General features: G+C 36.5%; 1 protein-coding gene across 7 annotated transcripts in view; it reads right to left on the bottom strand.

Moving 5' to 3' along the window:
* SLC5A6 (solute carrier family 5 member 6) overlaps window positions 1-17500 on the bottom strand; it is a 1143936-nt gene that overhangs the window by 635227 nt on the left and 491209 nt on the right. For all 7 annotated transcript variants that reach the window (XM_044061732.1, XM_044061733.1, XM_044061734.1 and 4 more), the window contains one exon: window positions 13268-13422. In XM_044061732.1, coding sequence (XP_043917667.1) covers window positions 13268-13422 — 155 coding nt within the window. The remainder of the gene's footprint in view (window positions 1-13267; window positions 13423-17500) is intronic.

A 17500-nucleotide genomic window follows, 5' to 3' on the forward strand; every position in this document is an offset into this window, starting at 1 on the left:
TAGTAAGAGTCTGTAGAAAGACTTTACTGGACACATTCGAAGAAGTCCAGAAGCTCTTCTGAGGAACACAGTAGCAAAACCTGATGCTTTCTTAAATGGACTGTCAGTGTTGGTAGAAGAGACTGTAAAAGCTTACTGTGCCCCACAGGAGTAGGCTTCTGTGAAATGATTATCATGAGTTATTTTATCTAAGACACAGTTGTTACTATTATTACTATTATTATTATTACTGACATCTAGTTACCAGGAAAGTCAGACTGAGTAGCAGCCAATTTTCAGCAGAGGCCGGGGGACAAAATCTCCAAAGTATTACAAAATATTTTAAGAACAATTTTACAATCTTTAAAGATAATCCAAAAAACAACTACAGTTAAAATAATTACACCAAATTATACATAACATGAAAGCATTGGTTAAGAATAGATACAAGTTATATGATGACTTAATATTTAAAGACATTTTAGCCAGTTTGTACAGAAATTAAAGGTAAGTTACCAACAGGAATTGCAAGATGAAGTGAGAGAAAAGCAGGCTTATGTTACATTTAGACAGAATGCCTAGGGGTGATAAGCTGATAGGAGTAAGCAAGTGAATGAAGAAAGGAGAGTAAAGGGGTGTAAGGTATGTATGGGTAATTGTTCACATTTAGGGATAAAGTTTATCCTGGCAATGAGCCAGCTTTTGGCTAGGAAGTCTTTCATAGTAGTTTTGTAGGATGGGTGGGAGGATGTTGAACTGGTGAATATAGATAAGGAGTTCCAGGCCTTCTCAACATTGTAGGACTACAGACCATGTCCAGCAGATAGGCTTGCGGACAGACAGGAGTTTTTGGTCACTGAATCATAATGACCGATTGGGAACATAGCTATGCAGAATGTTATTTAGTGCTGGATAAGCAGATGGATGCTGGATACTTTTATAGGTGGTAACAAGCTGTGTATATATGTTAGTTGATGGGTTAGTTCTAACCAGTTTAGGCTTTTTAGTGCTATACAGTCATGGATTCTGAAAGAGCTACCAGCTGCAAATTTAGCAACATTGTTATAGCATTGTTCAAGTTTTAATTTTTGCGAAGCCTGGAGGCTAGTAAGGGCAGGAGCCCCATAAAGAAGTGTGGGGTAGCAGATAAGTAAAGGCAAGTGTAGTTTTAGTTCCTTTGCTGAAAAAGTTTTTAGATATATAAACCATCTCTAGTTTTTGATGATTTTTTTCTTCAAATTGTATATATGCAGACAGAATTTAAGATCATCCACTATCATCCCTGTGACGTTCCCTCTCTGAGCCAGTGAACAAGGAGCCTGAAATCCTCACCACTGACACTGGTGAGGGACATTCACTTGGAACAAGAATGGACACACCCTATATTTCCAGATGCAACTCTCTGCATCAAGCACAATTTCCCTTAAGAGCACACAGTGAACACACACAGTCCAGAGTCTCTCTCCAGGCCCCACAATAAGACTCCTCACTGGCACAGCTGTATAGAGGAGTCCTCAGCCAAATGTGCAAGCCAAGTCCTCAAGCACCCTCTCTGTGAAACCAGTGCTTTGTGTCCCTGCCCCAAGCAGCTGACCCACAACACCCACCCACACCTCAAAAAGGTTGGCACAGATTTAGTAGCTATGCCTCCTTCTGCCCAGACTATAAGGTAGATACACTACTACCAGACACACCAAAGCCAGCAAGCGACTAAGGCTCTTACAAGGATACCCAATTATGAGTGAAATTAATATTAATACCAATGGTAGTGTTTGGCCAATGCAGTAAGGCTTTCAGGAGTGGCTACAAAGTCACCAAATAGATACAAGTACTCTCAAAGGTTAAAAGATTCTGTAAAGGACCACCCACAATGAAAAGTTTAAATATATTTAATAAATAATAAATAACATGAAACTATGAATATCTATTTACAGTGGACATCAGCATTTCAGCCACAGGAAATATTAAAATAATACGGATGAATAGATTCACACAGATAGAGAAAACAGTACTTAACTATTCTCACTATATTTTCCTGACCGATCTAAACAAATACTTTTCCCTGGTCACTTACTAGAGCAAGGCAAGATGATGCAGGTGAGTTATCCTCCTATGTCAGTTGTCAAAAACAGACTGTTCTGAGACTTCTGTCTCATCTAGTATTAAAACATCATTTCAGTGATGGATTACAGGATGACATCACATACATCTGGTTATGTGACTTCTGGTTCCCATACTAACCCCCTTCACTACAGGCTGCCAGAATTTAGCACAGATGTGTTACCTTGTATACCTAGAGGTTTGCCAAGATCTGTTGCAGCTTCTGAAAGTCATAAAACAATTTCAAACTTCCACCCTTCCAGAGTAGCAATTAATTCACTGTTACTGACAATACAACAAGGATTCCTAGTCCATGTTTTCACAGACATTTTGTCTCTAATGCAACCAGAACTGTAAGATACAATGGCCTACCAGCTAATTTAATTTCAAACTATTTTTCAAAGTTATCTAGACTGAGATTAACCTCTTCTCTTCCAGTATCCTCTGTTACAATATATTAATTTCCACAATTATAATACAGTGACATACAGATACATTTCTCTTTTCTGTCCAGCAGGACACACTGGTGGCATGCTTTTAACACAAGCAACTTTACAAATACATTTTCAACACAAGCATCTGTACAAATCAGTTTGGTATACAAATGGCATATAATTCTTTACAAAACTCCAGCTAGCTATGCTGGTATATGTTAGATATCCACTGCCATACTTCCCCTGGCATAGCTGGCAATACCTCACATCATCACAATCCCTAATAATTTGCTATGAGAAGTGAGCGACTTCAATAGTTGTATTATTGAGAGAGGACTTTTTTCGTAAGAGAGGGATCCGGAGAATTTTTTTTATAGTGTTGTGCATGAATTGTGAGCTAAAAACCTACGTTTCAGTGGCTGTTAAAGCTTCCTTCCTTTTTTAGGTGTGCCATATTTTCAGATGTGCAAATGAGTGTGAAGCCATTTGAGTACTGCATTATGAAGGCTTGTTGTGTGGAGGGTGTTGGTGAGAATGTTAAAGAGGAGAGAACCAAGGATAGAGCATTATGGTACACCGTTGTGACTGGAAAGTATGGAGAGAGGGTGGACTGCCATTTTACTGACTGATACCTTTTGGACAGGTAGCGGTGGGCTGAGAGAAATCTAATGAGGACATTTGAAGTAGAAGTTTGCTGTGGCAAACTGGGTTGAAAGCTTTTGACAAGTCTGGAAATAAACAGGAGATTAGTTTGTTGTTATCGCTAGCTTTACTGACAATCTCTATATAGGTTAAAAGTGCACTGTTAGCACTATGGGAAGGACAGAAGTGACATTGTGTAGGGCACAGGAGTTTTTCCTGCAGGAGATCATTTAACAATTGTTTTTGAATATTTCAAATGTTTTGGAGGGAGATAAGATTGCTATAGGTCTAAAGTTGGTAATTAATACATTCAAAACACGAAGGCGGGAGTACTACACAGCTTTAATCCTGGTACCTTGGCTTTTCACCTTCAAGGGATATCTGAATACAAATTTCAACAGCTTAAATACATTCAATTACTCAGTTTATCATTAAATACATAATACATCTCACCACTTAAAGTGCCCAGTGCTCATTTGATGATTCTAATGTGATGGTTCTAGATGAACGTGAAGCTAACAGAGAGTACACATTAGTGAAGGACAAGAATTTCACAGTATATAATTTCACTGAGATTGAAATCAAGGAGGAGTTTTTTGATTTGTTTATAAAAGGTTTACACTTTATTCCGGCATGCCCTTCTGATTTAGCAGAAGCCTTAATAGACTTGAAGTTATTCATAAGGCAGCTAAATTTAATTTTGAATTTTAATGGACAGCCCTGTACAAAAACCACATTAGTCAGAACTAGTACCTTTAATCCCCCAACCCACCCATCCCTAAAAGTGTTTGAAGAGATGGTTAGCAAAGAAATAAGAAAGATTATTTCCAAAAAAACAGATAAAACACCATCTAACATGAGGCCAGAAGAAACTGCATTGACACAGCTTCTTAGGAAAGAAAAATGTAGAACTATGAAGCCAGACAAAGGAGGAGGGCTGGTGCTGATGTATATGCAGGACTATGAAATGCATTTGTTTAATATGTTACAGGACTCTGAGAAATATAAATTGCTTTCCAAAAATGAAGTGAATTTGGCTTATTCTAAAATTAATTACACTTTAATGGACAATTTACTACAAGGATTTATTAATGAGGAGGTTTATAATTACCTGAATGTTAATAAACCCAATAATTTTCGGGATCCCCAAGACACAAAGGTCTCGAACCATTGAAATTTAGGCCTATAGTGTCAGGTAAAGGTGGTATTCTAGAGCCTATAGGAAAGTTTGTTGATTATATGCTTAAGAAATTTGCAACAACTCTGAAGTACATATGTAAAGACTCCTGGGATTTTTTAAGGGGCATACAAGCAGATTTTTTTCAATCTGATTTAATAATGATAACAACTGATGTCGTGGACTTGTTTTCGAGTATTCCACATGAACAGGGCTTGAATTGGTTTAATGAAATATTAGTTAAAGAATCAGGTCTGTCAGCCAACACCATTAATTTACTTGTTGAATTCATGGAGATTATATTGGAAAATAATTTTATGTTTTTTAATGGAGAGATATATAAACAAAAGAAGGGAGTAGCAATGGGTGCGCCATGTGCCTCCATGTATGCAAATATAGTGTTACACAGATGGGAAAAAGAATTTATTTTTTCGACTAAATGGAAGGAGTACATAAAACACTATACTAGGTTTCTAGACAACATAAGTATTTTGTGGAGTGGTACTGAGGAACAATTTTTGGAATTTTTTGAATATATTAATTCCACCACTTCTTTTTTGTCTTTCACATATGCTAGCAGTAACGAAAAAATTAACTATTTGGATGTGACAGTTTTCAAAGATTGTTCCAATAATAGGTTTACATCTAAGTTGTATAGGAAACCTACTTTTTCCAACACATACCTCCATTTTACAAGTGGCCATCCATTCTATCAGAAAAAAAGGCATAATTAAGGGTCAAATGATAAGGGCATCAAGAATGTCTAGTACTTTAGAATATTTTTTGGAAGACTTGACACTATTAAAAAATATGTTTTTAGAAAGTGGATATCCTGAAGTTTTGATAGACAAGATGAGTAAAGAAGTTTTGGACCATAGGGAGGACAAGTATCCCCCTTTATTAGGTTTGGGCCAGACCCAGGAACCAAAACCTAGCCAAGCACATAACACTGGTTTTTCTTTTTTTTTTTTTTTTTTAAAACAAGTTTATTGTTTTTAACATTCAAAATAAATATCATAACAATTTTATACAAGTAATTAAAATAGAAATGGTTATAACATTCAATAAAATAACCAAAGTATTTACAAAGACATCCACGACAATCAAATCAATCAATTAAACTAAAATACCATTCTATTGAAGCTAAGATTTTTTTAACAGATTTTGTAAAGTATCCCATGTAACATAGTAAGATGTTTTTCTAGTAGTTCTTGATTTTATTGTCATCAATTCCATATGGCACACTACAGTCATAACATTTTTAAATTCATTAAACGAAGGAGGAGTATCTGAAATCCAATTTCTGGTTATTATTTTTCTAGCCACTGCTAGAATAGACCATAACAAGGGAAGCTTAACCTTTTTAACAGTTTGAGGAACAGGAGTGTTGAATAATATAAGTGATTTAGAAATAATGAAATTATCTGTAAAAAGAGCCTGCAAAAAATCATTGATTGACTTCCAATATTCTTTCAATTTTATACAGTCATAAAACATATGTGCCCAATCAGCATTAATTTCTACATTACATCTTTTACATAGATTGTCTTTATTATTTATTTTATTCATCGTCAAAGGTGTATAAAAAGATCTATGTAAAAATTTCCAAGTAAAAAGTCTCCAAATAATGGAAGAAGTAGTTTTATAAGCAGATTCCAATATATATTGTTTATCTTGTTGATTTGGTGATTCACTATTAATGGAAGTGAAATAATTCCAATAGGTATCTACAGTGTATTAAGTTTCTTCTCTGATAATTTTATGTATGTATGAAAGCTTACCTTTATCAGAAACTTTATGTTGTAAATTTAATATCAAGTAATCAATCAGTATTGGAATAGATTCTTTAACTGTTATAGACATTAAATCAATTTTATTAATAAGTTGTCTAAAGGTCTGAACTTCTAATCAACAAGTTTCTCTCAGATCAAATTCTTGTTTTAAGAAGTCTAAATTTTTAACTTTATTATCAGATAGCAACTGATACCAGTACTTTAGATCATTTTCTGTGACTAAAAGAGTTCTTTCAGAAGTGGATGACAAAAGCATACCTTGTGTATACATTATAGGGAATAGAATAAAATTCCATTCCTTATACTTAGGATGCATGAATATAAAATTACGATAACTAATAATAATGTTTAATGGATAACTAACTATATATTTTGGTGTAATAGGTGAAGTACAAAATTCTTTTAGTAACCATAACATGGAGTTATTTACAATCATATTTTTATGTGTTAAATAGATTTAACACTGTTTTTTCTAATAACTATATACACAGTTTTTCAAATAATTCTCAACAAATTGAAGAAGTGATTTCTAAGTTTTGGCCGGTTTTGGCAGGACACGAGTTAAAAAAACATATTCCAAGATACCCTAGATTTACTAGACGTAGGGACACCAATATTAAAGAATTATTTGAAAAGTTTCAACCCCAAGGGAGAATCAATAATGGTAAAAATTTGAAAAAAGGCACTTACAAATGTGGAATGTGCAAACAGTGCACATCCATTTCAAACAGAAGCTCTTTATATATCCCCTCAAGGAACTTTCATTTTCAAGCCAACATCTACACGAATTGTGCAACACAAGGAATAGTATACTTGGGTTATTGCACAAAATGTTTTAGTCTTTATGTTGGTAAAACAGAGAGATCTCTAAGAAAGAGAATTTATGAGTATTTGTATGAGGTTTCCAGAAAAAAAGAAACCAATGCTTTCTACAAACATTCCGTTACATGCCCAGAAATGCAAATAAATTTTATAGTATTAGAACAAGTACAAATGGACGGCAGAGGGGGTGACTGGGAAACACGCTTAGAATATAAGGAACTTCTGTGGCAGCTCAAATTAGATGCTGCTACTAGTCCAGGTTTGAATGACCATATTAATATAAAAAGTGTTCTAAAATTAAGAATGGCTAGATTGTGAATATATATGAAAGGTGGATGTATTGTGTATAGAAACAGTTTATTCAATTGATTTTGTTTTTTAAGCGCGTCGGTGGTCATCCATTAGTTTATATACATCAATATATTATTTATTTGTAAACATTTTATATTAGTATTTAAAAAGCTTTTTAGTGAATATTTTTAAAAATATTTTTAAAAGTATTTATTTACATACAAAAAATATTTACATATTCATTGTGTGTATATTTAATCAAGTAGACACTTGTGGTATACAATCAAGTAGTAGGGTGAAAGATACACAGTGGAATGAATTTTTAATATAAGACATAAGATAATTAAATATTTTAACATATTACTGTTTTATAATTTATATTTCTCTGTGAACATCAATGTAATGCATAATAATGTAATATTGTATTAATGAGTGTAGCCAGGTTAATATGACAGATCAAATACGAATAATAATGATTCTTTCATTTGGTATTTGAAAATGTACAACTTTAAACCTTAATTATGACCTGTTGTCACATGGTCGAAGGTGAGCCTTATATTAATGGCCCTTTTAGTAAACAGTTCATCTTGATAAAGCTTGGTATTTGAGCCAAGCGAAAGCGCTTGATCTCAATTGTTTTTTCTGTTTTTAACGAAAGTTTTTTGCTGAAAGTGAAGTTTTATTGTTGGTTTTAACAAGGCAAGAACAATAAAGTCTTTCATACTTCATCCCACGGTCTGGTTCTTCTAACTGTGGAACTACTGCTTTGGTGCTTGCTGCTTCAACTTTGTTCATTAAATACATAATACATCCCACCACTTAAAAGTGCCCAGTGCTCATTTTTCACAAATACATCCCCCTTAATACAAAATTCCTAAGGAACTATTAAACTATTTACATAAAAATTAGCAGCAGCTTTACAGAAACATACGTCAAAACATTGGTATCTTTCAAAAAGTTACAGGTATTTCCTGATTTAGACCATAGGGAGCCAGAGTGCCGTAATTAAAAATAGTAGTTTCTAACAAATTCAATTTACTGGCAAATAACATCCCAGTACCACAATTACCAGTTTGCTGACCCAACACTAAAAAATAAAAAATCCCATTTTCCAAAATGGGCCCTCATAAAATGTTCTGCCACTGGACTAAAGTTAGTATTACTCCTTCTAATGTTTCCCAGGGGTCAGGCATGTTCTGATCCACCTGCAGTTGACCATGACCTGCATGACAACGCTGAGGACTTCAGGCACCAGTCCACCAACTTTATTGGATCCTAGATGGGATGGGAATATTGGAAACTAGTTTTCCTGTTGCTGGAAGTGTAAGCTATACCAGAGCAAAAGGTCAGTACAGTATTATCTGCATAATGTGAAGGATGTAACAGATCCACAAATGCATTAATAGTGTGCCTTTTATATTTAATTATTTTCAAATGTTAATTAGTTTCTGTTCTGAAGAGTAATAGGCCTCTAAATGGGACTTCAGTAAAGGTAATTTTAGTCACCTCTGCATAGGCTATTAAATGTGGTAAGGAGTGCTGGAAAAGGTTTATGCCGCTTCATAGCATTAAAGGCAGTCGGATGAGATTTGTTTATTTTCATCTTATTTAAATTTATTGACTGACAGCACTGATCCACAAGGCCCTACTTTAGTCTTAGCCCAGGTACATTTGCAATACACAGTAAAAATAATTTCATACAAATGAAATAACATTATTCATAGTGCAAATGTATAAAAAGAGTAATTATGTTGCATACTGAAAGAAAATAATACAAGTTATTAAAGCAAGTAATTATGAATATACAAATCTTCACTTGTAGACTTAACTGCAATCGGGGAAATGAGAATGAATTAGTGATTAAAATGAAAGGAAATTATACTGTTGTTGAAAACCATGGGAATCTGGCAGTTAATGCAGAGGACTAAAGCTCTGGCTTCTTAATAAACTGACTACTGTAGCAAGAGTACAGGGTTTGAATGGTCAATCCTTGGTGACTAACCTGCAATAAGAATACTGCTCTGGATACATACTTTTATTCTGAGTAACTCTGCTTCAGGAATTAAAAAAAAAAATCAAACTACAACGCCCTTGCTTTGTTTAATATTGAATTGTTTTTAAAGCTTTTTTTGTGTTAAATGCAGTACTTTGTTCTTAATTGACAGTTGGTTCATCCCAGAACTAGGCCTCAGTGCTTGTAATACATAGCCTTTCTGTGGGGATGGTTGTAGCTAAAGGCTTCATCTTCTGAAGATGTAATGAAATCTAACAGTGGAGATTTTTTTGCAATATCTAATAGTGGACAGGTTTTCCCCATCAGATCTAACAGTGAAAAGTTTATAAGGACTAATATAGTAGGAGGTTTTGTAGCTACCCTTATGTTTTCACCTCACACATTCTCTGTTAACACTCAACATTTAATATTCAGGGCATGCTGTTTCTTTCACCTACTCCTGAGTCTGCTTTTATCCTTCTCGGTTCTGTTATTGCAACCATCCCCAAGGCAGTCCATGCTCATCCCCAGCACTTTGGGCTACTACAATACCTCCTACACTCTGAGACTATGTTACAAAGTATATACATTTTATTTTTTTTGTCTCTCACCCTAATCAAGTATCTTGTTCTTAAGGAAATATATCCTCCTGACATTGTGTACCCAGATCCTGATGTTAAACTTTTTTTTTTTTTTTGCATTCCAACAATTGCTTTCAAATCTATTTCTTCTGCAGTTTTTCCACTGAAAGCATCACTCCAATTAGTTCTAGATAGTGACTGTTTTGCTTCCATATACTCTATTATTAATATTCTGTGCATTGGTTTAGATTTTAGTTTAACATAATTATCCAACAAATTATTAACCTTGATAACCTCATGATCACTGCACATCAATGCTGGTAAAACCTGACATGAAATAACAGTAATTTCTTTAGGAACACAAATAATGTCTAGTATGTTTTGCTCCCTAGCAGGCTTTTTTACAATCTGAAGTAACTTCTGTCCCTGGACATACGTTGTGAATAATTTCCCTTCTAATGTTGTTGAATCAATATTATTCCAGTCTCTTTCTGGTAAATAAGTCCCCAGGCACTATTACTCCCTCCTGTGTTACATGCAAGAAATGTAGGAATTCCTCTAGATCATCAGCACTTGACTTTGGTAGTCTATACACTCCAATAATAGTTATATGTTCCAGGGTTGTCTTTATTGTCACAGTCACACAATCTATAGTACTGGTGTTATCACTGAACATGTTACAATCACAGGCTCATAACCATCTTTAATCCCTATCATAACACCTCCATCTGATTTTTTTTAGAATGTCTGTTACAGTAAAAACATTTATACCTTGACAGAACTGGTTTCCAGTCAATGTTCTTTAACCATGTTTCACAAACAATAACATCAATCTTGGGGGAATAAAGCATATTTTCCAATGCAAAAACTTTTATTATTAATGCTCCTTGCATTAACAACCATCAGAGATGCATCAAAGGTTACTTATCTGTGAAATGTTAAATTTTCAACCTGGCAAAAATTCTGCATTGTGTTTGTCAAATATTGCAAAATATCTGCTGTAAAAGTTATTTTCCCTGATCTTGAAAAAGAGCATGCCATCTTGTCTGAACACGTGCCCCACATTAGTTGCTCTACACGTTTCCATTTTTTAAAATGAAACATTTTTCATGTAGCTATTTACCCCAAAAATATTTTCATTCATATATGTGATGTGAAAAATATGTCCTAACACATGTACAAACTATGCTAAGAGAGCTGTAAGTTCTCTATTAACAGTCGGTATCCTTGGAGATGAGATTACCACCAACATGAATAAAAACAGATCCATACTTCTTTATGTTAAGACACGCTAAGGCCAGTCTCACATCCTCTATTTTTGCTCCTGGCAAGCATAACACTGTTCAATGTTCATCATCTTCTCTGCAAATTTAAGTATCATTTCATCTAACTGAATCTCCAATTACAAGAATATCTTTGCTGACTAGATCTGAAGAATATTCAACCTCAAATTCAGTAATATCTGTTCCATCAGTCGTTAAAAAGGAATTATCTTCATCATCATTAGTCTTATTAATCCCACAGCTTTCACTGCTTATTACAGTTACAAGCATACAATTCTTATCCAGCTGCCTTTGTATCTACAGCTTGAGCCATGTTGTTGTCTTTCTCCTCTTTTTTCTTACAGCAATGTTATTCAATCCTTGCACGTTCAGTTTTGATTTCTTCCTTTTCACCTGTCCCTTGCCTCTTTTTCTACCTTCTCTTTTGGAAAAATTATGTCTTTTTCTGTAAAAGGACGGTTTTCTGATAGGAAAATGTTATTGTTCCTTGTAATCTGCGTGTTACATAAAGTAGTGTCCAATTTTAGTATGTATTATCTTTGCTTTACAGATATTTATCAGTTTTATTTTTCTTTGTTGAAATTTGTTGTGAATGTCTTTTTAATTTTCTTCTGCATGCTCTGAATCCTCAAACTGCTGACTACTTGTATCCAGAATTCAAAACTTGTCAGTTATCTAGAAAAGAGAACAATCTCAGCTAAGTGAAATTCGATATGAAATCATTTTTAAATCTCTAATACGCAGCTTGGAGCAATTTTCTCTCAGTGAAAGCTTCTACGCCAGGAAAGAATTTGAGAGGATGAGCACATAGCAGTGCTGTCCTGGAAACGTTTCACATGGGGAGCAGTACTCATTGTCAGGAAACAATCCTAACAAGTTTCTACAAGTACTCCTTTTTCTACAGGTACTCCTTTTGAATAACAAGTCCATAAATACAACTACAGAAAAGCAGAACAAACATAAGAGTAGGTAATTAATGTTGAGGGGCCAACTATAAAGAAATGCCCTTGTTGCCATTGGAGGCAGTAGTTTCCATGTAGGCAGTCCTACATGGCAACTGCTACAGAACATGTCATGAATGCAGCCCCACTATGTTAAGAATAATATAAAAAATACCATACTGTAAAGTCTCCTTATTAAAAAAAAAATGGACCTCTCTCTCAGACAATGCAGAAAACAAGCCTAGAGGATTCTGCCTCTGTTGATCTCTTCAGACCACAATATACCTTCTTCTTCAGACAAGAACTTATTTTTGAGATTAAAAAGACTGCAAGATCAGTGGGTCTCCGCTATTAATATCTCCCCTAAGGAGTCTTCAATTTAGAAGACACTAACACATTCTGTAGGATGAACCACATTTGTCCAGAAGAAACACAATGACCACTTCATCTGTATCCTTTCTGTACCCTGCTGTCTCTTCTAATAACCCCGTTACTACCACTATGATGAACTGGGTTCTAAAGTTAGCAGCCAATATGAGAGGCAAGAAGCCAGTGGTAAAAGCCATCAACAAAAACAGCCTGATCAAAAACTATCCTTTTGATAACAAAATCTGAAAAATAAATGACACAGTTCAGCCCTTTGATGATCAGGTCAAAACAAAAAAAACAAGCTATGCAGTTCCAAGTGCCGTGTAACCAAGTCATTGAGAGCATTAATTACACATTACTGGATTGCCTAAACATAACCGCAATGAAAAAAAAGTCTACAATTTTGTTTCATTCTTTTTTTAAGAAATACAAATTTAACGAGGCAGTTTTGTTTTACAGTAAAATAATGCTCATTTCAGCTTCTTCTGTCTGCAGTCGGGAAGATAACTGCTGACAAGGGGAAAATAATGAAATAACTCATTTCATACAAGCAGCATTGCACAAAGTTAATACTGTATACAAACCAAAGCCTAGGGATTCAAGTTATAAGAGAGTCTTAATGTAAATTTACAGTCTCAGAGAAGCTCAACGGTGAAACATTTCTTTTAAAAGTACTGCTCTTTAAAACTACAGATTAATGCACTGCATCTACAATGACAATTGTAGCATTTACCTGGACATCTCATTACTTGCTACAAGACCACTTCTAAGGTCATGAGCCCTGGTATGATTTAGAGTAAAGTACAAACTAAGTTCCTCCCTTCTGTTTATTACTAAAGAAAACTTAGAACTCTGTACTTACTCAATTCCAGATATCTTTCCTGCTTCATTTGCAATCCGCCACACTTCAGTGATGCCACCCACTTTTATAGAACCAACAGTAATAACGGCCAGCATTCCTGCAAACATCACCAAGGACTGAAACACATCTGTCCAGATTACTGCCTTCAAACCACCCTGGAAAAAGTAAGACACCAAAAGTATATAATGATGAACCCAGTTTTACATAGAAAGCATCGAGTTGAACATTGGCTATTTCTTACAAATGTAGACAGTAATTTTAGACTGCTTTTCAGCATAATCTGTCTTTAGATGGGAATACAGCTTTAAGAAAAGTAAGTTAATTGCATTCAGCTTCTCCCTGCCGACTGGTTCAGAAAACCAGATAATGAAAATGTTTAAAATATCTGCCAGTGGCACTTTTTGCAGCCCAAGTAACAGTGTTATAAAGCTGGAATTTCATTTGTTTAAAAGCGATCCAAATATTGGCATACACTGAATCTATCAACATTTATTAAAATGGAAAATGTAATCTCTGCAGAAATACCCGATATAAGCAGTTTTGTTTTTAATAAATAAAATTCAAAATAGCTAAACACAAAAAAGCCACACAAACAGAAAAATAATAAACTGAAAGGTATACAAAGAAATGTTCTGTAAATTGCATAAACACAGATGAAGATATTTTACAGACAAAATCAAACTAAACAAAACCAAGAGCATATAGAGCCATTTTCAAGAACACCTGCTCTAAGTGTACACAATCTGTACTTAAGAACATCCCTACCACATTTTTTATGCTTTTTAATCACTCAGAAAGATTATACCAAGTGTAAAATGTAGGGCCAAATTCAGGAAGCCTCCGTGTAAGAGTTATAACTCTTACACGGAGGCTGCAGTTAAACAGTGTGATGTCAGCATGTCATGCATATGCATGAGGTGCATGAGGCATGCTGAATCACACTAACTCTTACACGGTCCGTTTAAGACAGTAGGGGGCATGTCCGTACACTAAGCCCTGCAAGCGGACACGCCCCCGGAAGTCTAGAATGGCAGAAAGTAAACAGCCACGAGAGAGGCCATGGAAATGTGAATAAACACACTACACAACACATGCCCCACAGACCAGCAATGTAAAAAGTGAACAGTGAACATTATATAATGAAAATGAAAACTGTTTTTTTTTTTTTAAAACCCCGTAAATGTTTGCTCCTGTGTGCGCGGGTGTGCTACTAGCGCAACTGCAGTTAGCAATCAGTGGGGAAAAGGATACAAGAACTAAATATGCAAACTAAGCAAAGAAGTAATAGCATAGCGGTAGAGTTGTCAGCTTAAGAGCAGGCAAGCAAGGTTCGAGCCCACACAACAACCTTTTTTTTTTTTTGTAAATAAGCACTAAAAAGGCCCCTGACAGTATTGTACAAATGTAAAAGTATTTGCTTTTGTAAAATGGAATGAAATGGAGCATATATTTTCAAGTAATACAATAATAAAAATATTTAGAAATGTACTTATAGCTAAGCTGCTGTGAGACAGAGTGCCCGTAGCCGAGTAGTGTTTCAAAGGCTGCAAATTGCTTGCCCGTAGCTAAGCACTGGTTTAACAGGCTCAAACTGTTTGCAACTAGCTGTGCTTAGCCTAACATGCGTGTTACTAGCCAATTAAGATTTAACCCAGCGCACACCGTTTGCGCGGAGATGCGTGGCGCGCCCACAAGCTAACCACCGGTGCGCATGCGTTAGCAGACCTGATTTTAAGTGCTTAAAAGTGCCTTTGGCATGTTTGATTGACAGGTCCTGAACTCATTTCTAGACAGTCATAAAATTAAAAATCAGTGGTCAGATTCGAACCCAGGATACCATGCACTAGAGTCAAGGTACTAAACCACTAAGCCATGACAGCAGTACTTAGAAATGCAGAAATAGCATACATATAGGATGTAATCCAAAATGGAGCATGATAAAGCAGTTTCTGTGAAGCAGATACAATTCCAAAACGGCCAATCATAGAAATGTGTGGGAAAATTGGCATATACAAGCCCCATAGGTGGGAATACACAGCAGAAACGATTGTAGAATAGACCTGCAGGCAGAATGAGTGGAGTAGGGGAGGGACGTTGCTTTCGAGCACAGCGGTGGGGCGTTGAGGAGTCCAGATACATGGTCTGGCTCCTAGTTCACCATCATGAGGCCCAACTCATGCAGGGCCATGTCTCATGGGGAGCATACAGGGCAGAGGCATGGGACCAGTTGGCTCATGATCTCACTAGTGCTACTGGGATTCCACGTACTGGTGAGCAGGTCCGTCACCACCATGCAGACCTGAAGCGACGTAAAGAAGACCAGTTGACCCAATGGATCCAGGAGGCCCGGGATATGCCCAACGCCCCACTACTGAGTAAGTTACATTTTACTTATGTATGTAAGGAATTCAACTAGCTGATACCATGGAGATGTGTATTCCACTATTACTTGTTTTGTATTACAGCTGCAGGTGTCCGCTCTGCAAATTGCAGGCACATGACCGCAGGCTGGTGCGGCTGCGCCACCATGCAGGTTAGTAACCCCACCTAGTACTTTTAAATAAATATTATAGTGTAGCACGTAGCAGAACACTGCAGTGTATTGATTAAAACTAATAGACTGTGCAAGCAACAAGTGAAAGTCTGCAGGTATGGCTGCAACAAGTTCATCAGTATGCAAGTGAAACTGGAAATATAATTGATAGAAATAAATAGTTCTGTAATACAGATGTCCCACCATTAATTAAATGTAGTATAACCTGCAGTAGTCTCAAGAGTACAGCTTCAGAAGCTGAGTTAATCACATGTGAGATATATCCCCTGTTGAAATGCTGAATCATGACAGAAGTGAGGCTGCTGGAAAGTGTTTGAATCACCACTGGTCTAATATGTGAACAAAGCCTAGAAGTACCAACCTGAACTGTGAAATAGCAGGATGTGTGAGAGTGACAGAAAGGGTCATGCATCAATAAATAACTCCTGAATATATAAGCCTCAGTGTGGTTCTACAGAACTAAATGCATGTGGGAATTAAAAATTAACATCCCAAACTGATTTCAGTGTGTCTGAATCTTGAATGTTTAAGCCAAAATCTGTATATGGTGATGACAGTCAACAATATTCAGATAGAATGAATGATTGTCTGACATACTAAACATCCACAGTTGTCCCCTGCCCTGTCATCAAAGTGTAGCAGGATGATGCATCTGATCAAATTCAAAATAACTAGGATAGTGATGTATCTGTAACAGGTCTAGCATGACAGTCAATTAAAAATCATTTGGAAACAATCACCCACAAGTTAATTGTGTTTCTATTACAAATGTATATTAATGTATAATTTATGAATGTGTCATCATTTTCTTTCTCCACACCACCCTATAATTGCAAATTAAAAAACTCACTAAATATTGGTATGTGAACATTTCATTAACCATGGACATTTGTCCTGTTGTTTCAAAAATATATGCATGTCCGTTGTTGCATGTGCCCTGTTCATACCTGCAAACCTGATGGCCTGTTGCCATTAATCAACCCTGCATGTAGATTGTGTATTTCTGTTCAAATAATGCATGTGATATTGATATGCCTATTGTTCAATGGTATTAATATCTGGGTGTTTAACGGGAATACCAATGCATGCTGTTACAACTAATTTGAATGGAATAATATGCTACTAACCCAAACTAACATACTCACAAACCTAGAACGCTTGGGAAGGCGGGTCCCAGTGGACCCACCTCTCCCACCTCATCTGGCGACTGCACCTGGCACTAGTGCCCAGGCCAGACCCTCCTCCGGTGGCCTTGTGCCACCTTCGGGTGGAAGCGCTGCAGGGGATGGGGCCTATCCCCCCTCTGCAAGCGTGGCCGGAGGAGCCCGTCCACTCACCCTCCAAGCTGTCCGGTCTGTGGTGCGAAGGGAGATCCAAGACTCTGTTCTTGGGCCCCTACGCCAGCTTGAGGTCCGGGTGGCACAGCTTAGGGGCATGCCCGTTGTCACGCCTGCCCAGCCCCCAGCACAGCCCCGTCCTGGGCTGTGAAGGAACAGTGGCAACTGCCTATGGGTGGGGATATCAGTTCCACTGTTGCCATCTGTGGGCTCATGTGCCCTGGATATCTCAACCTCCGTCCCCGTCAATTGTGTAACCCCCCCCACGTGTCATACACCGCCCCTGTATGCGTCTTCTGTCTTGTCTTTTAACCTACCCAACCTACCTCCCCAGCTATACAG

The sequence above is a fragment of the Protopterus annectens genome, chromosome 2.part0 (assembly GCF_019279795.1).
Source record: "Protopterus annectens isolate FY-2018-M chromosome 2.part0, PAN1.0, whole genome shotgun sequence".
NCBI classification, from domain to species: Eukaryota; Metazoa; Chordata; order Ceratodontiformes; family Protopteridae; genus Protopterus; species Protopterus annectens.